This window comes from Lepidochelys kempii, chromosome 7 (assembly GCF_965140265.1).
Source record: "Lepidochelys kempii isolate rLepKem1 chromosome 7, rLepKem1.hap2, whole genome shotgun sequence".
NCBI lineage: Eukaryota > Metazoa > Chordata > Testudines > Cheloniidae > Lepidochelys > Lepidochelys kempii.
In genome coordinates this window covers 23,911,169-23,931,544 of record NC_133262.1, presented here as the reverse complement: position 1 = coordinate 23,931,544, position 20,376 = coordinate 23,911,169, and the positions used below count along the sequence as shown (strand labels likewise).

The window sequence follows — 20,376 nt, the reverse complement described above, 5'->3', positions numbered from 1 at the left end:
ATCCTGAAAGAGGAGGTTTTATCTGTTTGCTGCTACTTTGTTAGCATTAACTGTTATAACGCTGGATATCCAAGGGTCTAATCCTGGCTGTCACTCACTTCCTGCGTGATCTTGGGCAAGTCGCTGCATCTCTTCAAAACAGATTCTGTAAAATAAGGGATCCTACCTACTGCAGAAAAGCATTGTGAGAATTCGTTTATGCAGCTGTAAAATGTTACTGATCTAGAAGTGCTAAGGAGTAGCTGTATTATTATACATCCTAATCATACTCCATCTCAGGTAATTACTATGGGCTGATCAAAATTCCCCCTGCAGTTTCATCGGGATACAGGATTCTTCTTCACTTCCTGTCCAATACCTTTGTAGCACTCTTGTGTGACTGTTAAACAAGTGCCTTATTCTACCCTAGGGTTGCCTTTATTTCAATAGCATGTGGACCTATTGGATCTTCTGTGGTGTAGTCAAGTATAGTTACTACAGAGCAGTTTGAGAGCCTTGGCTAAAAGGTGCCAGAGAAGGGCAGAGTATTAGCATCATCGCTACATTGTCATCAGCGTTGGGGTTTTTGGACAAGACACTTCTTATGCGTTGCATTGTTTTTACAAAATCCAGCTCCTATTTTGAATGAAACAAAACTTTAAAAACAATGAACTGACATAATTCCAGGACAGGTGGGAAATCCAGAGTGATCCAGGCTACGCACACACCTGGAGATGAGAGGGACAGAGTGCTCAATATTCAGCATTTAAAGTGTAGTGATGCCTTGCCACTGGGCATTTCTCTGGCCAAAGAAAGGCCAGTCAGGGGCTCAAAGGGGATTAGGATGTGACATCCACAACGAGATAGTGTCTTGTCCTGATTCTGATGTGTGGACTCTGAAGTCGTTTGCTAAACTCTGGCACTCTTCTGGCTGCATGCAGGATTTATAATTCTGGCCACAGGCCACTTGTAGTACACAGGCTTCTGAAAGGCTCCCTCGTGACAGCAGGGTACAGCTGCTGTCTCTAGTCCATGAATAAAATTGGAATTTTTGCTATGGTAACATGGAGGAGATTTATTCTTAGGGATTAATCCTGCTTCCATTCAAGTCCCTTGGGGGGAGACTTGGGTCCTAGGGTCACTCAGAAGTACAGCCAAAACCCCCTTATTAATCTAACATCACTCAGAGAGAGGACAGCACTGACGATGCATGCCTGCGCCTGGCCTTTCTGTAATGCTTTGTCACCAGCCATCTGATTTTCAAAGCACTTTTAACAAGCAACTAACCTCCCACTCAGTGCATATTATCAGCACATCTGCTGGGACTCTTTTCTTTGCTCCTTGACTTTATTTCATAAATTTTAATCCAAAACAGATGATTTTAAGGTGACTCCCATAGTACAAGAAAGAAAGAGGGGGAAGCAGGGCAGTGTCTGGTCAGGGATAGTAAGGCTGAGAAATCTGCAACTATGCAAACATGCTCTAGCAAGGAAAACTTATCTGATGCACTATTTGGCAAGTGACGTATAATGTTTTTTATTTTAAAAAAACAGCCTCTCCCTTCCTGTGCAAGTGCAGTATGTAAATTACTCACAGACACAGTGAGTAAACCCCATTCTCTGATGCCCTGCATTTTGTGTATTAATTTACATATGTGCAAGAGGTTCCAATGCCAGAAAGGTGTCATTTTAAGTCAATGCTGCACAGGTGTAAATGACTACACAAAGTGCAGAGCAATAGTGAATTGGGCCGACAGGGCCACACTGATCCTTGATGCAAGATCTCTGAAAACAACTCGGTCACACTAAGAATGAATTAGGTCCATATCGGCAGGATTTAATCTTTTTAATTTGCATCAGAGGCAGCATTAATACTAATATTAAAGTGTGACTTAGTGATTTAAATTAGAGATGGGCCAAAGGCCAGGATCCGAACAATGGAGTCCGATCTGAGTAGCACCTTGAAGCTATAGTACGTAACATCTGATTCTGAACACGTCAGACTTTGGGATAGTTCAAATTTGGATTCGGAATTTGAATCTCCAAATTCAGTAGGGTTGATCTGGGGTTTGGATTGTGCCCATTCAAGAGAGAGAACTTTGGCTCTGGATCCAAAGATTAAAGATGGGGTTTTGTTTGGGCCCATCCATCTCTAATATACATAGAAATGTTAATTTGCTTTTGTAGCAGTGAAGGTCCTATGTTGGAAGGATGAATTGTTCCTCGGAAGCCGGGTGGATAGTGACTGGAGCTGGAGTCACTGAATCCACAGTTAAGAGCGGATTTATTTCAGTTGAAACGGAAGCAAAAAACAGAGATTTGGGCTGAGGGCCAGAAAGGTGAAATGAGAATCTTGAGCAGATTAACTTTCAGAGGAAAATAAACTGCATGCATATAATATCACCATAAATCATCCGCAACTCCCAAGAACATCAGCCAGGCTGACAGGCCTTAAATTAGACCCAACAGCAACTTTGTTTTGGATCCCATACATCACATTTCTGCACCCCATGATCCTCCTGCTCTGTTCTTGCTTTCCCAAAGCAGGAAGGATGATCCCATTTACAAAATTACTGCTCTCGGATGGCTCTGGAGAACAGGGGCATGGTAAGCAAAACTCATCTGAATTGTTTAGGGAACCTTATGTATTTCCTTATCTGGCCTGCTCCCCAGAGCACAAGAGGGGAGCCTGAGACTGCATATGAGACCAACCCAAATTATGTCACGTTTTTGTTGCTGGTATTGTCCAGAAATGTCACGAGACACAGTGACAAAGGTGTGGTCTGTCCGGGCTGCATGTCTGAGGCACATTGGCTGGCCTGGGTGAGGGAAGCTGGCCAATCCTATACTTGTTCTGGTGTTCAATGTATTCAGTATCCAAGGCTGTCAATCTTATAAGTTTCAACAGCACTAATATCAAAGTAAAGTAAAAATATTGAGGTAGCATGTTTGGTAAGAAAAAACATTGTTTAGGGATCAAAAGCATGGAGGTGGCGGAGAATTAAAAATGGCTCACCCTCCTATTCTGTACTAGAAAGGGCCTCACCTGGAATCCTGGATCTGATCTAATCTCCCCCAAACTTCGGGAGAGTTGCCTCCGGATCTAAACGTTGCAGTTTAGGACTATCTTTAGCTAACACCCTTCTCATATTTTGCAGTCTCAGCTCAGATAAATTAGGATTTATTATTTGTATTATGGTAGCACGTAGGGGCCCCACTCTGTTAGTGCTGTACCAACAGAACAAAAAGATGATTGTTGCTCCATAGAAATTGCAGTCTAAGGCCCCAATCCTGCAATCACAGTAAAAAATGCTAGTCTCTTGCCATTACCTATTTTAGGTGCTTATTATATAAGGTGCCAGTCACCCCAGTGCACTGTTAAAGCAGTAAAAAATTTACTGTTAGAACTTCTCTTTGCCTGGGTTAAGACAGCTGTGGTTACTATGTCTTTGACTGTCTTGGATCTTTCAAACTTCAGCTTTATTTCACCATTGGTTAAGTTATTGGCTTCTTTTTTAAGCACTAGCACTAGGCAATTTTGCTCCCTTTAAAGAACATATATTTTGATTCAGTTTAAACTTTCCTTTGGTATTCTCTTTCTCCTGGATAAACAAAATGTCACATGCCAAAAAAACAAGGCAATTCTCAACAGGTACAGCTCATAAATTCAGAATGGAAGATACAGTGAAACAAGCACCAGAACCCCATGTAAAGAGCATCATAATCATATCCACACCCGACAACTAAAACCCCTACTCAGAGCCAACGTTCCCTCTAATTTTTGACAGGCTGTGTGCACAAAAAATTTCTTCTGGGCAAATTGTGCTTCTGTGCAAATTTTTGTGCGCGCTGTGTTTCGCTGTGCGTGCGGGGTTTAGGATCTGTGTGCGCGCACACAGCTTAGAGGGAACAGTGCTCAGAGCCCTCCAGAAACACCTTCAACACTACTTTCCATTCCTTGCCCTCCCTGATAGCCACAGAACAAACACCCGATTTCCTGCACCAGCCCCAAAACACATCTTCCCTGACTCCTGGAAAACATAACAGCCCATTCCCCTGCTTCAGCCCTAAAACACAATGCTTACAGCTTCATGGCTGATTTAGGGTCAAATCTCTGGGGACGGTTTCCAGCCAAAATCTGGCAAAGGCCGTTGAGTTGTCTCAGCTCTCCAGCTGGGCTCATCAGTCTATTTTAGCTATTCTATTTTAGCTTTTTGTCAACTTTCACAATATTGTTACAAGGCCTGCATTATTTGGTGCTTTTCGTAAAGCCCCAGCTCCTGGAATCCTGCCATTACATGAGAATCTCAGCTGTCTTTTTCTTGTCCTTCCAAGTTTCTAGCTCCCATGATTATAGAGAAAAGAGCTTGAAAACATGACCCAGTGGCATCCAAAATAGCTCAGAAACTGGAAAACAAAAAGATATTTTAAAAATCTCATTATTTTAAAGCCAATCTTATTTTTGGGCCCAACTAATTAATTTGCAGCTAAGGGTTAGTGATATTGACAGCAGTGTTGCCCGTTCTTATGATTTTATCATACCTCTTATGATATTTGGTGGTTTTCTTAAAGCCCCAGTTCTTGGAGTCATGATGATGAGAGGCTCATCTTTCAATTTAAACAAAAGTCTCTAGCCCTCATGGTTGAAAAGCTTGACCCCAGTGTACCCTAAAGATGGCTCAGAAACTAGATGGTAAATGGGGAAATACCCACATGTATTGTTTGAATGAACTCTCATGATACTGGAGCCTGGTCTGTGGTTTCTGAGGGTTGGCATCACTGTAAGCCTCATGGCCAGGCTCTGCCCAGATCTATCCAGGTTCCCAGAGGAAGCTGGGAGCTGTGAAGAACAGACTCAGTATCCACCCCCTGCACAATATATGGACAATCTCTGCTCTCTGCAATGAGGTCTGAGCTCTCACTAACTTAGGATTCTGATCCTACAGGAATATTGTCATGCTCAGCGCTGCCTTTGGTCACAGCATTTTTAGTTAGGCATCGGCGTAGCCCCCTTGGTTGCGGAGCCTGACGGGGTCCTGCCTGTCGTGCGCGCCGCCATCTTGTGCCCTGGTCCATGATTGGGCGCCGCCATCTTGTCCCTCCCTCGGCCTGGGCGCCGCCATCTTGTGCCCTCCCCGATGGATGGGCGCCCCCACCGCTGTCTGTGAGAGTCCATCCGGTTTCATCCGCTGCCTGGCCGGCCATGGAGGGCCTCGCCTGCCGCCTGCTTCTCTGCCTGGGCTGTGCCCTAGCGGCCCCCGAGCTGCTCAATGAGGAGGTGAAGCGGACGGTGGATCTCAGCACCCACCTGGCCAAGGTGACGGCCGAGCTGAGCCTGGCTAACCCGGCGGGGGGCTCCGGGGGCGCCAGCTCCTTCCTGCTGGCGCTGGACCCCGGCCTGGAGAGCCACCTGGCCTACCTCGGGGTGCAGGTGAGTGCGCGCCCCGGCTGCGCTTCGCCCGCTCCTCCGCAGCGGCCCCGGCCCCGTCCCCATCCCCCCGGCGACCCTCGGCCTGGCCCGTTCCGCGGCGCGGCCTCTGCGTGGCGGGAGCCCCCTGGCTCCCCCTTGCGCGCGGCGGGGCCCCCGCCCCTGCATGGGCCCCCCTCGCGTGTGAGCGGTTCGGGGCTGGGTCACTCATTGCAGGCATGGAAACCTCCGGGGCGGGCAAGCGGCCTTGCGGGCCGTCCTGCCAAGCTAGGGCAGCGCCCGGCCGGCCCCAGCCCCGCGCTTCTTTCTTTCCCCTCGGGTGGCCGTGGATTTTTCTCCCGCTTTTGACTCTGACCTGATGGTGCCGTGACAGCTACTTCCCTGCCTGGCAGATACTGACACGTAAGCAAAAGTGCCGGAGGCGTTGCAATGCAACCACTAACCACACCGTGGGGGAGAGGGAGAAATCCGAGGGGTGTCTTAGTAGGAACCTCTACATGGGTGTTCCCTAAGGCATAATGCTAGCTATTGCAGGCCACCTGCATGAGATCCATCCAGCTTCTGAAACCTTATTATTTCTCTGCCCTTTCTGGATGCCTTTAGTAGTAGGGACCCCGCCTGCTCTTATAGTGTAGATTTAAGTTTTTATTTTTGGCAGAGGGTGGTTTTGTTATGCCCTGGGTAGGTTGGTGAGTGATTTGACAGTTAACATTCATTTCCTTGCAGTTCTTTGGTTCAGCTTGGTGTGGCTTTAAGTTTAGAAGGAGATCCCATATAAATGGGAGAGTGAAAGATATAAATACAAGCTGGGCCCTGAGTCTGAATGGGCAACTGTCAGATGGCTGCCTAGCCCTTCATCCACTTATAATCTTCTTCAAGCACTTGAACCACTTACAGTATTTAGTGGTGAGTGATTCTGAAAAGCAGCTGTTAGTTCAAGGAGCTGGGAGCTAGGATTTTTGGGCTTTGATTCCAGCTCTGCGACTGACTTACTGTATCACCTTCTGCAAAGTCACTTCACCACTCTGCCTCATTTTCCCCTACCATAAAGGATAAATAATAATGCCCTACCTCAGAGCTTGTAATGTAAGTGTTAAGCCTTTGAAATTTCCTGGTGTATACCATAAAAGGGCAACGCATTAGAATAATAGCCTAATGCTTTAAAAATACAGTTGGGATTTAATAATAGTAGAGATTATCAGTAGAACTCCACTGAAACTCAAAAAGGATCAGGTTCTGCTTTGATCTAAATTTTGCTTTCAGGTTCTTGAGTTGTACACACTTGGACAGAGACTGCTTCTGTGAGTAGAGCTTAACACACTTTAGGCACCACTGTAGTACAAAGAATAAATCATTATCCTTTGCCAGCATAAATCTGGATCAACTTCAGAAGGGTTACTCCAGGCTTACACTGGTGTAACAGAGCAGACTTTGGTCCACACTGTGTTAATGTGGTACTGAAACAAAGGCTTTTGCATGCATATTCTGTGTGCTGCTTTTAATAGCACTCAAGTGGCTTGGTGGTAGGATACAGAGACTTTCACTTCTAGGTCCCCTGTTCAAAGCCAGCTCAGTTTGGTAATGACTGAGGGTTGTCACCATCAGATGTTTGTAAAGTTCCTAGCATGCTGCTGGTGCTCTACAAATAATTAGGCTACTAAAAGGCCGTTATTATGACTGTGAAACAAGGAGGCTGGGTAATCTTGCTTAGGGTGTCTCAAAAGGGAATGAGACATGGAGAGTGATGCTAATCTGTGTGTCTCATTTACCACATCTATAAATGTGGTCTTTCCAGAGCAGTCTGGATACATGTTGGAGCAGGACCCAGAGATGCACGGGGGAAGCTTTTGTCTTGCAGGCTGTGTTTGTCCTATGGATGCTCAGGAGACTTGAGTCTCCAATTCCAGGGCTATCAATCCAGCACTCTTTTCCTCAAGAGGTTTGAGAGAGTAGCTGTGCAGGTGCTGCTTTCTGATGACAGTAGAATGAGACTGTTGTGCCAGTCTTTGCTTTTTCACTTGGTGGCCGCTCCCCTAGGAGCTCCAGTGAGAGAAGCTCTGTAAAAGGACCTGCTGGAGGAGTAGGGTCGGCCATTGACAGACTCCATTCCATGCCTTTGACAGCTTGGGAATTGGCCTAGGACACTGGCAGAAGCTTCAAAAAATTTAACAGGAGCCTCCAGTTTCTATTCTTGGATACAGACCACAATTTGTTGAGTTGGCTAGTATTAATGACTGTGAAGGGTTTTTAATAAACAATTTTTTTGTCAACTAGTATGCGTTGTGTGCACTCCAATAAGAAATGAATAGGAATTGTGTAGTATTTGACCTGATAAATTCAGCTGCTTCACCTGGGAAGCCTAAATGGTGACATGGTGATCAGGCTGTAATGTTTTGTTTTGGAACAGGTGAAAGGTGAGGAAGAGGAGGAGAACACCCTGGAGGTGCGGGAGACTAAGGGGAAAGGTAAAAGGTGAGTCTTACCCTGTAATGCCAAATAACAGGGAGCAGTTCTGTTAGGGACCAGTATTTGTAACTTACCCATTCAAATTGGACTTCCCCAGTTGAGTAATAGCAGAATCAAGAGAGATGTTAGTCTAAGGAGCAAGTCCAGGACTTTAAATATTTCATCACGCAGCCCCTACAACAGTCTTGCTGGTGGTTGGGTGTCCTTTGTTCTTTCAGAGGCCCATCTTACGTTTCACACCACAGCCTGTAGCACAATTTGAGAATACAGGTAACAGTGTAGGACCTGATTCCCAGGTCAGCAAAAGTAGATGCCCTCAGTTTCCTGGGGAAATGGAGAAGTCTGTCTGGCAGCCTCTCCCCAGAGAGACTGCTCTCTCTTTATAAGTCCCTCTATTAGGGATGCAGTATAGGTGTCTTCCTCAGCTCCCCTGTGCCATGTAGGGAACTCCCCCTGTGTCCTAGCATCTTATGAAACCCTCCTGTCAGAACATCTGTTGCCACCTCTCTGTATTAGGGGAACTGGGATGGAGATGCATTAGAACCACATGGGCCTCTTAAGGGTCTGTACTGCCCATCACATACAGTTACAAATTTGGTTTGGCTCTGTTTACGCTGCAATACTGAACCATATTTTTGCTGCAGGATGTTAGATTCTGCAGCTTAAAATGAGCTTGTAGCCCCTAACCCAGAGAGAGAGCCCTCTTTCTAGCCAGAGGCTCCACATCTACCACACTTGGGGAGTATCCCATATTTGCAGCATGCTTGAGGGAGCAGAAATTTGTAGTGCAAGGCTCTTTCAGAGGCTGTGCATGTTAGCTATTAAATAAGGTGAGCTTTTTAAACTGGTTCGGCACTAGTTGCTGGTGATCTCAAGAGGTTCGTAGCTATGGAGTGAAACACTGAATTATCAAGGCAGAACAGTGCCCACTTCGTAGCTATGACTGGCTGAAGGTGCCCCAACTAATCCAGGTGGAGGGCTGCATCACCAGTGAGTTAGAGACTGCTCCCTTCCTGCAACTGCCAAGGTCCATCCATTGGGGCTGTTATCTACTCTCCTTCCACTGTCTGGGCAGCAGTTCTTGCTAGGTGGTGTGAACCTGCTGTGGAGGTATCTGTTTCTTTGAAGGCTGCAAGAGAACTCTGCTGTGGATTAGGTGAAAAGTTTTCTCTAGTCCCACACCTCCAGACTTCACTGTCTGCAGGATACCCCTGCTGGATCCCTGGCTATAGACATCCTTATTCAGCTTCAGCCCAATGGGAGAACAAGTAGTGCTGACTTGAGAGTAACAGACTCTTAGGAGCAGGAACTTAGTATGTTTGTTTTCCTGTCAGATCATTGCCCATGCTCCATTTTAGATTATTCTCTCCACCTAGAGAATAATGGAAAATCCACAGTGAAGTGCAGCTATAGAGAAATGGTGAAAGGAACGCACCAGTATCTCTACCCCAAAAACATCACACAGGTGGTATGTTAGCTTGATTCCCTTTGAATATCCATTCAGGCCTGTGCCAAATGATATCCAATTATAGACTGCCCCATCACCATTTATATGTAAATGTACCCATACTGTGGAACAGAAATCTCCTCCTGAGGAACAAGCACCAGGCTACTGGCAGAAATCTACTTTGGGCCTTATCCTGCAAGGCCCTTTTACAGCACTCCCAGTGTTGAAGGAGGGAGTCCTTTAAGAGCAAATAGAAAACTTCCAGGTTCCCCTCTGCACCAGTGTGTGTTGCAGGGGCTTAAGAGTGCATGTCAGGCCAGTGGAGATCTTGGTGTTTATAGTTTTCCTGCTGTTCTCCCTTTCAGCGGCAAATTCTTCACCGTGAAGTTGCCATCTCCTCTGGCGCCAGGTGCCAAGATCCGTTTATCCATCGAAACAGTTTTCACACATGTCCTGCAGCCGTACCCCACGCACATCACACAGGCAGAGAAACAGTTTGTGGTCTTTGAAGGGAATCATTATTTCTACTCTCCATACCCAACAAAGAGCCAAACTACACGTGTGAAACTGGCCTCCAGGAACGTAGAGAACTACACCAAGCTGGGCAATCCTACCCGGTCAGAGGACATGATTGAATATGGGCCTTTCAAGGACATCCCACCATATAGCCAGGTAAATTCTTGTGGCTAGCAAAACCCTGGCTGAAAGGCTCTTGAAAATAAATTGTAGCTTGTTGTTGTCCTGCAAAGTGCACCACATAAATAGGTCAATTATGGCTCAAGACGTTGAATGGGATGTAGAGACATTTGCCTCTCGGTCACATATTAGGATGGTGGCAAGTGTCTGAAAACTGGTGTCGTATGTGAATTGAGTTGGTATTTCTCAGTTCAGTTCCTAATGGGCAAGTGTCAGTATCACAAAACCACCACAGTTGGCATTAATTGCCTCTGAACTTCGCCTCTCTACTGAGACTGCCAATGAGAAACCCTTGGAGAGAGGGGTCTCTCTCTAGGGCACGGATGTCTTGGGGTAGTGGGGGAGAGCTTGAACTGTAGCTGCCTTTGCTATACCTGCTTGAGTACACAGAGAGGACTTGAGGGTGTCAATTCAGCAACACTAAATTCACTCCAAAAAAGTTAAAAGGAAATAGTTGTAGTAACATGCTGAGGGGTAAACACCTGCTACTCTGAGTGTATATTATTTAAGGAAGCTCATGGGATAGTATGGAGAAGAGACTGTTGAAATATAACCTAGTTACTTTGTACATATTGTCCTTAATATGCAGTATCAGCATTCTCGCTGCAAGATTCAGAGTTTGATTTAGCACTTAAGTGTTAAGCCAAGCACCTGAACATCTGGCTGTTTTTCCTGTCAAGTTTCACCCATACATCACCAGTTGTTCAAGTGGGATTTATGTCAGGAACTTGGTTACTCTCATGATGGTACAGGTGTGGGCTCAAAGGAATGGCACCTTGGAACATAAGGGTCAGATGGTTTTGTTTATCTTGGGGTGCTGATAGCAGGAGATATGCCCCATCCAAGTTGTCTTATTGTCAGTGGTCTGTATGAGAACACCTTTGCTCTGGGATCCTGATTCCCTCCAGTCCAAAGCATTCATCAGTTAGCTCAGTGAATCCTGCTACCTGCAGTCAGTTGTATTAATGACAGGGGACATCTCAGTATCTAGGGGCTTCCTATCTGCCCATGCTAACTTCCCTTGTTGTGAGCAGTCACTTGTGAAACCTAGCATATCCATTAAGCTGCTTCCACTTGATCAGTTAAAACAGCCAGAATGGATGCTGAAATTTTGCTAAAGTGCTTTAATTGATATCTTCAAAGTGTCATAGCTGAGCTTCAGGTTAGGTGTGTTAGTTTTGAGCTGTGTGCATTTTTCACCCTGTATTGTGTGACCAGCTGTTATAAATCAAAAAAAGGGGGGGTCCAGGGATGGACATTGCTAATGGCTGTCACTATAATGGAATGATTCACTCTGGGATTTGATGGAGGGGGAATCCTTTTCCCCTCCTCCCTCTGGGTTTGTTACTTCCTTGTCTGGGATTTATATCTTGTTTTCTTTCCTTCTCAGGACATCCTTAAGGTACACTACGAAAATAACAACCCATTCCTGACCATCACCAGTATGATACGGGTCATTGAAGTGTCTCACTGGGGAAATATTGCTGTAGAAGAGACTGTTGACTTAAAGCACACAGGAGCTGTGCTCAAAGGGCCTTTCTCCAGATATGACTACCAAAGGCAGCCAGACAGTGGAATATCTTCTGTCAAATCTTTTAAGGTTTGCATTTTGTGCCCTCCTTTACCACCTTCCTATAGAAAATCCTTTTGCCCTTTCTTTTGTCTCTTATTTGGCAACAGTGCACAAGGGATAAGGGGGAAACATAAAAAGCTTTCAGATATTTACAAGATGTCATTACCAAAGAGGAATTACTCAAGGTAGTACAGGAAGGTATAACTGGAGGGGTGGGGGAGGTGTCACACACTTTGTTGCTTCTGTAGGCTTACTGCATAAACCAAGTGCTCCATGTATCCTACACTGTCCCCACAAGCTGCCTTTGTGCTACCTGTCAGAGATCAGTTGAATGCCCCTTCTTGGGCACACACCAGACTGCTGTGAAGGGATCCAAATTCTGAATCCCTGTGTGCTTTAAGCCTCCAAAGTCTGAACAGTCCATTCACTGCCTCTAGCTTGGGGTCTCTAGGCACACTTTTGGGGTGCCAATCCTCTGTCTAGTACCCCTCCTGAGAGCTGTAACCCTGCGGTCCAACTACCCAGCCCCTGGGACTAGTGCTGGCCCCCCTGCCCCAGACTCCCTTGTAGCTTAAACATACCCTCTCCCAGAACTCCAGCCATGTTCTGGATTAACTTTTCAGGGACACACGATAGGTGTGTCACATAACACACACACAGACTGCACAGAATTGTAAAATACCATTGCTCTTTACTTGATAGCACAAGAAATACACAGATGTATACAAAAATAATAAACATTACATACACTTCCTTGCCTCAGTTTCCTCACCACTCTGGAGCATTCTTTGGGCTGGGCTCAAGGTCTTGTAGGGGTGTCCAGGATCCTCTGCTGCAGCTTATGGTATGATTTCTGAAACATGGAGCCCCTTTCCAGGGCAGGTCAGCTTGCTTTCTCTGACTGCTAAACCGGCCCATCCCTCCTTCACTTTGAGTCCTTCTAAACTCCTGCTTTGTCACCTCTGCTCTCTCTTTGTGTTGTATAGGAATTTTCCACTCTCCAAACACCTTGTTGAGGGTTAGAGAAAACTAGTTTTCCTAAACTTAGCCAACCCATTGTCCTTCATATGTTTCCACCTGAATAGGCAGCAACTGAAGTGACCAGCCATTGTCTGGAGATGTGTTTTCAGCCCTGTTGGTAATGGCAGATTCCACATTTACATAGAAACAACAAGGAGTCTGGTAGCACCTTAAAGACTAACAGATTTATTTGAGCATAAGCTTTCGTGGGTAAAAGCCTCACTTCTTCAGATGCATAAATATATGTATTTATGTCTGCATCTGTAACTTTCACTCCATGCATCTGAAGAAGTGAGGTTTTTACCCACGAAAGCTTAGGCTCAAATAAATCTGTTAGTCTTTAAGGTGTCACTGGACTCCTTGTTGTTTTTGTGGATACAGATTAACACGGCTACCCCCTGATACATTTACATAGAGGCATTCAGTGGTAGAGCAATTTTTATAGTAACAACTTCATATCATCATCAACCAGAACTCAAATTGTACAGACAGATTCCCCAAATCATCACACCACCCTCCCACCTCCTTCTATTTCAGGGACTCCCTGTAACCTCCCTCATAAAAGGGGCTCTCTGTGGCACCCTCCCACTCCTCTCCTTCTTCCCTATGGCAGGGACTCCACCATCCTCCTCCTCCCGTACGATTATCCCCATTGTTATGCTGGAAGGTGTTAATGGCTGCCATCAACAAGTTCTTTGATTTGTAGACAATTACAGATCTGGTTGAAGCTGCTTGCTCTGCTGATCAGATGCTAGGAGCTCTGCCCCCATTTCCCCTTCCGGTTTTCTGATATTTCACCAGAATCTGTGGGCTTCTGCCCATTGATGCCTAGAATATTCCCTGAAATTTTGGAATTGATTGCATGCAGTGTTCAAAAAGTGTCAAGTGACATCAAGACAGACAGAGAAATGTTATTGAGTTGAGTGTATGAATTCACAAGCTCAGCCCCCTAGGAGCAATGGGATGGAACGAAATGGGAATTTTAGGCTGATCAGATAGGATGTGAAATAAAATCCTGAAGGAAGTGGTAGAGCAGCACATCCAGGACATTGTGGTAGGCATGTCCCTCATTTCTTAGGAAACTGGACTGGATAAAGTACCACTGACTGTTCTGTAGGGAACAATGTTACATTGACTTCAAGGCCATAGACTGGATGATCCAATAGGGCTTCGTCATCTATAACTTCTCTGAATATGGGCAATAGCTTTTGCTGAGCACATTGTGGCTAATCACTTACATTAATGCCATTTTGCCACATGCTGCTGCCAAGTAGTCATTTTGTTGCTGCTTGTGAGAAGTGGTGCTATTCCTGACTGAAGCTGAACCAAGTGTCATCAGTAGCTGCTTTGCCTATTCTAGTGGAAATTTTCTTTCTCTAGCAAATGCACTGAGTGCTGCTTCTCTCCCTCATGCAGACCATTCTTCCTGCTGCGGCTCAGGATGTATATTACCGAGATGAAATTGGAAATATCTCTACCAGCCACCTTCTCATCCTGGATGACTCTGTGGAGATGGAGATCCGCCCCCGCTTCCCGCTCTTTGGGGGTTGGAAGACCCATTACATCATTGGCTACAACCTGCCTAGCTATGAATACCTCTATAACCTTGGTGGGTGTCACAGGATTGGGGTAGTAAAAGGCCAGACTTACTGTGTTGAAAATCTGACATTTGTACAGTATGGGGCCCTTGTAACCTTTTAGCGTTTATTGCTAGCTGTTACTTCTGTAACTTACAAGCCAGTCTCCTGCTTGCATGTGCCTCTTCCTGTATCCTTAGACCTTTTGTTAAAAACTGCCATTTTCAGGGGAGCCAAATGATCCTCTGCTGAGGAGTGCATACAGCCCCTGTCCTTCAGCATGCTGAGATTCACAGACACTGGGAAAACCTTTCCATGGAAGCCTGTTTTGTTAAACTACTTGGAATTTTTTCTGTCCTTTCTGCCTTCTCTCAGGTGACCAATATGCCCTGAGGATGAGGTTCATTGACCATGTGTTTGATGAGCAAGTTGCAGACTCTCTGACTGTAAAGATAATCCTGCCAGAAGGTGCCAAGTAAGTGACACTGCTCTTGTGCTGTTACTGCTGAAAATGCTTCACCTGTGCATTGATGGCCAAGTCTCCTGTCTGCTCTTGGGGATGGAGCACCATGAAAACATAACGGCTGACATGAGCATAGAGGACACCTTGGAACACAATCTGTCATACATTATAAATTGCTTTTTAAACTGCAGTGAACTTGTTTTCAATGTGCAATTGAGTAGTGTGCATTGGGCCACAACAGGCCAATCAAAAAGCCATCCCATCTCAGACATGTTAGAATCATGTGGGAGTGTCTGTTTATTCCTGCAGGAATATTCATGTGGACAGCCCATATGAAATCAACCGAGCCACTGACGAGCTCCACTACACCTACTTGGACACGTTTGGACGCCCGGTTATTGTGGCGTACAAGAACAACCTAGTAGAGCAGCACATCCAGGACATTGTGGTAGGCTTGACCCCTTTGTTTGAATAACTTAAATGAGCAGCCATGCCTCCTCCTCACTCACCTTTGTAATCATAACAATATCTGGTCTGGGGCTGAGGAGTTCCTGAAAAATGAAATGCAAATTGTGTGGCTTTGCTTGTCTGTTACTATGTGAAGTTCTCTCTGCTGGAAGATGTGAGAATCTGTAATGCAGATGCTGGGTTGCAGCTCTTAAGGAAAGTCAGTATAGCCAATGCACAGCCCAGCTGGGGAAACTTGTTGCTCAAGAGATATAGAAAACGAGCAGTGTGACTAGGTTCTTGACTACACAGTTTGCATTATCTGAGCTGGATCCATTCTGTGTGCCATAACTATTCTTCCTTGGTTTTTAGGAACATTTAGGTGCTTGAAGTTTCTCCCTTGACTAATGGCAAGTCATTGATCCCATTCTCTGAATCCTATTTTGCAGGTGCACTACACCTTCAACAAGATTCTGATGCTGCAGGAGCCGCTGTTGGTGGTTGGAGCCTTTTACATCTTGTTCTTCACAGTGATCTTCTATGTGAGGCTCGACTTCTCCATCACCAAGGTACTATATGGCAAGTTGCAGCCTTGTGACTGAGGGGAAAGTTTTATTCCCCTAATGGTTGGAAATTGCCTGTAGAAATAGTTCCCCTCACTAAATGTTCTTTCCATTGGAATATTCCTATTTAGGTACTTGGTGTCTTATCACCATAGCATCTGAGCACCTAAAGACCTATTGGTTTTGTCTTGGTATGTGATGGATACTCCATCTTTAGCTTTCATGTAAAATATTCCAGCCCTGGGACAGCAAGCCCATCTGAATCTAACTGGTTTGTGACTGTCCTGTGGGAGTCCCTTCCTCCCTATTTTCCCTTGGTTTTTATTAACCCAGAGCTAGGCTGGCTGATTAGAGGCAGCCAGAGGCCTCTAATGCTCGGACCAAGCTAACTTCGGCATTCTTTTGACAGCTGTTGGTGTTAAATTGTAAATTGTAGGATCTGAGGTGCTTTTGCATAGCACATGTGGCTAGACAGGCATTGGCTCAGTTTAAGTTTTTTGTATGTGCTTGTCTATGTACCTTATCGCCCTTTATAGGATCCAGCTGCTGAAGCTAGGATGAAGGTGGCCTGCATAACAGAGCAAGTTCTCACCTTGGTGAACAAGAGACTGGGCCTGTACCGCCACTTTGATGAAGCGGTGAATAAGTACAAGCAGTCACGGGACATCTCCACTCTAAACAGTGGCAAGAAGACCTTGGAGACAGAGCATAAGGCCCTGACCAATGAAGTAGCCTCTCTGCAGTCCAAGCTGAAGACAGAAGGCTCTGACATGTGTGATAAGGTAAGAGCTCTCTCCTGTCTTAGCTGTGCTTTGTTGCTGGCCTTATAGGCTACTCTGCTTCCATTCTAGATGTCTTCTGATGCTTAGCTTAGCTGCTGCCTCCTGTTCTCTCTTTCATGCGCTCCAAAATTACTTGCTTCTTGTCAGAAAGATGTAGGGGATGGTATTGTTTGTTTTTTTCCCCCCCCTCTGCTGTAGTTTTACTCTTGCTTTTATTGCTCTATAAAATGTGTGGAGATGAAAAATTGCTTGCCACTAGCATTCACTGTCTCCAAAAGATCCCCTAGACCAGCTGCATTGGAAGTAGGATTGTATGTTACAACTGCATTATCTTATCATTACGCTCCTAGTAATGTCAAATGGAATGAAAACTTGGATCTTTTAAGTTGAAACATAGCAACAGATTGTATATTATTAAACTATCCAAGCCAGTAACACAAGTTATTTTGGGGGTCCTGGGCTATTTCTGGGTTTGTTGCCAGAATCCACCTGGGAAGCTTTTGCTTCATATTACATGGCTTCTTTGGGAGAACAAGAGAACAGCACCTACAGGTGTTCAGCTACTCCAGTTTTGTCTTGGCTGACCATGTCTGGGACTCTTATTTTTGCATAGAAGGTGCCTCATCACATTGCTTCACTTGTATCATGGTAAAACGAAACCACAAGAGTTGAACACATTTACTTGTTAATCTTTTATTTTTGTGCAAGTGTGAATTTCACACTGGTGGAAGATGCTGCCTTCACAGTCCAGTAGACTGAATTCCTTTCTCTGCAACAACATGGCAGCACAGCACACCCCAGGCGCGCACACTACCATTCCCAACCTTTATGCCTCAACTCTGACCAGAAGCAGCCACCCACCTTGAGGTGTGGGGAGTTCAGTTTTTGTGCTGTGGGTACTGATCCCACTGTGAACTTCACTGAGATCCGCCAAACTTACTTCACCCTGACAACCACAATAATCATCAGAAAACAGTTACTTTTGGCCACCATGGTCCTGAGTTGGATTTGTACTGGTGACCTAGATTTGAAAGTCTCTAACTTATCATTAAACATTACTGAAAGTAAGAATTACACCTCTCTCAATGCTAGTATCTGGCTTCTGAGGTTCCGTTTAAACCTCCTCTGTCCATTTAGCCTCTGCCCCCTCCCCGAGAGGAACCCTCCAAATGCCATGTTCACTTATAGCCAGGCCCGTGGGAGAGGCTGTTCTATATCCTGTGCTGTGTCTTCCTTGGTCCCAGCTTTTCTGCTTTGCCATGTCATAGGGCTGTTTGTGTTCAGTCCTCTTTAATATTCCTTTATTCTGAACTCCCACAAGGTGAGCGAGATTCAGAAGCTCGACAGCCAAGTCAAGGAGCTGGTTCTGAAATCGTCTGTTGAGGCAGAGCGGTTGGTGGCTGGCAAGCTTAAGAAGGACACGTACATTGAGAATGAGAAGCTGCATTCCAACAAGCGCCAGGAGCTGGTCACCAAAATTGACAACATCCTCGATGCACTATAACTTCAGAGTTAAAGTGGTGGGAGGGGGGAGAAACGTGAGTTGAGATTAAAGGCTGTTGAGTGGACATGCTCGGAGCCAAACCAGTGATGCTCTTTGGTCAGTAAAATTGGGGAAGGGAGAAAATTTGAAATGGAAAATGCCTGCAAATAATTTTTTTTGGCTTACTCTTTTTTAGGGCTTGTTTGCCAATCAGAATCTGCTGTGGAGGGACCATGGTATAACAAGATTTGGATTTGGTTGTAACAGGGTTCCTTCCACACAGACAAGGCAAGACCAGGTTATAAAGCAGTCTCCATTCTGTATTTTGCTGTGTAAGAGGGCCCTTACTGTCCCTGTACAACTAGCCAGACAGCCTGGGTGGAGACGTGCTCATGGCAGATCTGAACATTGGGGCCAGTGAGAATAAAGGCATCTTTGTTCTTCTGAAGGCTTTAAAATAAATCCACTCCCCCTTGAATTTATACTTTTATATTTTGGGGGATAAGGAACCCGAGCAAAGGAGATTTGTACTGTTTTTTGTCACAAAAAGTGAGGTTTTTGAGCTGGCAATGTCCTGAGTCTGTTTAAAATAAAGCCAGTGCAGCTGAGAGGGTTTCATCTCCTGAAAGCCTGTGTTTGTTCCTGGTATTTTTTTAACTATGTAGACAATACCCAATTGAAATAAGCAAGGGAGGATGGATATTTAGCGCTTTCTCTATTTCTGAAGGACCTTGCTGGCTCCTGCAGTAACTTATGGGAATGCCCAGCTAATATACAGATTGGAGGTTTTTTCTCGTATACCCTTTTCTTGTGCCCCATGTCTCAGAGCATTAGGGTGACTCAGTGAGGCAGGCTCGAGGAAAAGCCATTGTCTGGAGGAGAGGTTAACAGGGGCAGGAGAGATCAATAAGACTGGGACTTTCAAACCTGGAAAATAAATGACTAAGGGGGATATGATTGAGGTCTATAAAATCATGACAGGTGTGGAGAAAATAAGTAAGGAAGTGTTGTTTTACTCCTTCTCATAACACAAGAACTAGGGGTCACCAAATGAACACACAGTCAGCCTCTTTGCCAGAGGATGTTGTGAAGGCCAAGATTCAAAAAAGAGCTAGATAAGTTCATGGAGGATAGGTCCATCAATAGCTATTAGCCAGGATGGGCAGGGATGATGTCCCTAGCCTCTGTTTGTCAGAGGCTGGGAGTGGGCAGCAGGGGATGGATCACTTGGCGAGTGCCCATTCTGTTCATTCCCTCTAGGGCACCTGGCATTGGCTACTGTCGGAAGACAGGAGATTGGGCTGGATGGACCTTAGGTCTGACCCAGTATGGCTGTTCTTAAATTCTTAACAGTGGCGACTGGCAGGGCAAGAGCTGGGAGTAAATCTAGTTCTTCTCTGGGGGAAAGAAGGTGCCCCTGGGGCAGCCCCTCTTCTTTCCCCCAATGGCCAATAGGGGACTAAACTCAGCCCTAGCCATGTTCCAGCTCCTACCTTGGCCCTCTTAAACTGTTCTGCTTCCCCTGCCACCCCGTCAGGCTTGGCTCACCACTGCAAGGGGCAGCTATGGGCCGTCTTGCCTTCCTCACCTAGAACTGCTCTGCAGCAGCTTCTCTTCACAGGGGAACAGTTTGAGCCTCAACTAACCTGTATGGGAGTGTCAAGGTTCTGGGTTCCTTGGTTTTACTGTCACCACCCCCATTTCTGGGTTAGGCTGAGTAGGCATGACTCAGAGTTTGCCCACCAGAGGGCACTGCTGTTACAACACCTCAGGCCCACAGCGCAGGGCTCTGGGTTGCAGGGGGCTGAGTGCCTATGGGAGGTTGGGGTGAGAACGGATAGGGCAGCCCCACGCACCCTGGTTCAGTTCTACTCTTATGGTGCCATTGTTTTGGTTCAAACACTAACTCAGCTTGCCTAGGCCCCCAAGCCAGACTGCAGGGGGGTCATGCAGGAGGCCCAGGCCTACCCACAGCTCAATCCAGGCTCTCCAACCTGCCCAGAATCAACATTGGGCCTTTTTCAGCCGGAACAATGAGCCCAGGGAGGCTAGCTGCCTGGCCCGTTAATACTAGCACACAAAGACAGTTTCCTGCCCTCCAGAGCCTCCCTCCAGGTTGTTCCTTTCCATGTTGACTGCCTCACCTAGCACCAGCACCCAGACTGTCTTTGCAAAGATAGATCCGATAAAAGCATGTTGGTTCCTGTCAGCCTTTAGATTCCCTCACCAGTCACGTACTTTCCCTTAAGAAAGGAATGTGGGGGGGGGGGGTGAGAGCGAGAGAGAATTGCCTTAAACATATTCTTTCTCCCCACACTGGCCTGCTTCTGTAGATAGAAAACATGTTCTGTGCACCTTACACATACCCCAGCTCCTGTCCCACTTTCTAGGTCTCTCCCTTCTGCAGGCATTGCTCATAAGTTGCACCCTGAGACCCTATTGTGTGCACATTT

General features: G+C 45.9%; 1 protein-coding gene across 2 annotated transcripts; it reads left to right on the top strand.

Moving 5' to 3' along the window:
- The first annotated feature begins 5,052 nt into the window (after positions 1–5,052).
- RPN1 (ribophorin I) lies at positions 5,053–18,551 on the top strand. 2 transcript variants are annotated; one of them, XM_073351394.1, is made up of 10 exons: positions 5,053–5,409; positions 7,814–7,878; positions 9,685–9,991; positions 11,406–11,615; positions 14,025–14,217; positions 14,561–14,660; positions 14,958–15,096; positions 15,545–15,664; positions 16,195–16,440; positions 17,762–18,551. In XM_073351394.1, exons 1-10 carry the CDS (start codon positions 5,053–5,055, stop codon positions 17,942–17,944), a joined length of 1,920 nt encoding a protein of 639 aa, XP_073207495.1. In that variant the 3' UTR covers positions 17,945–18,551. The 2 variants fall into 2 exon arrangements, with proteins under 2 accessions (XP_073207495.1, XP_073207497.1); XM_073351396.1 differs by lacking the exon at positions 17,762–18,551 and adding an exon at positions 17,149–17,712 and having other exon boundaries at positions 5,107–5,409.
- Positions 18,552–20,376: the final 1,825 nt, after the last annotated feature.

Coding starts and splice junctions, on each gene's coding strand:
- RPN1 (XM_073351394.1), top strand. CDS start 5,053: ATGATTGGGCGCCGCCATCTTGTCCCTCCCTCGGCCTGGGCGCCGCCA. Junction 9,992..11,405: donor ACATCCCACCATATAGCCAG/GTAAATTCTTGT, acceptor TTTCCTTCTCAG/GACATCCTTAAGGTACACTA. Junction 16,441..17,761: donor GCTCTGACATGTGTGATAAG/GTAAGAGCTCTC, acceptor AACTCCCACAAG/GTGAGCGAGATTCAGAAGCT.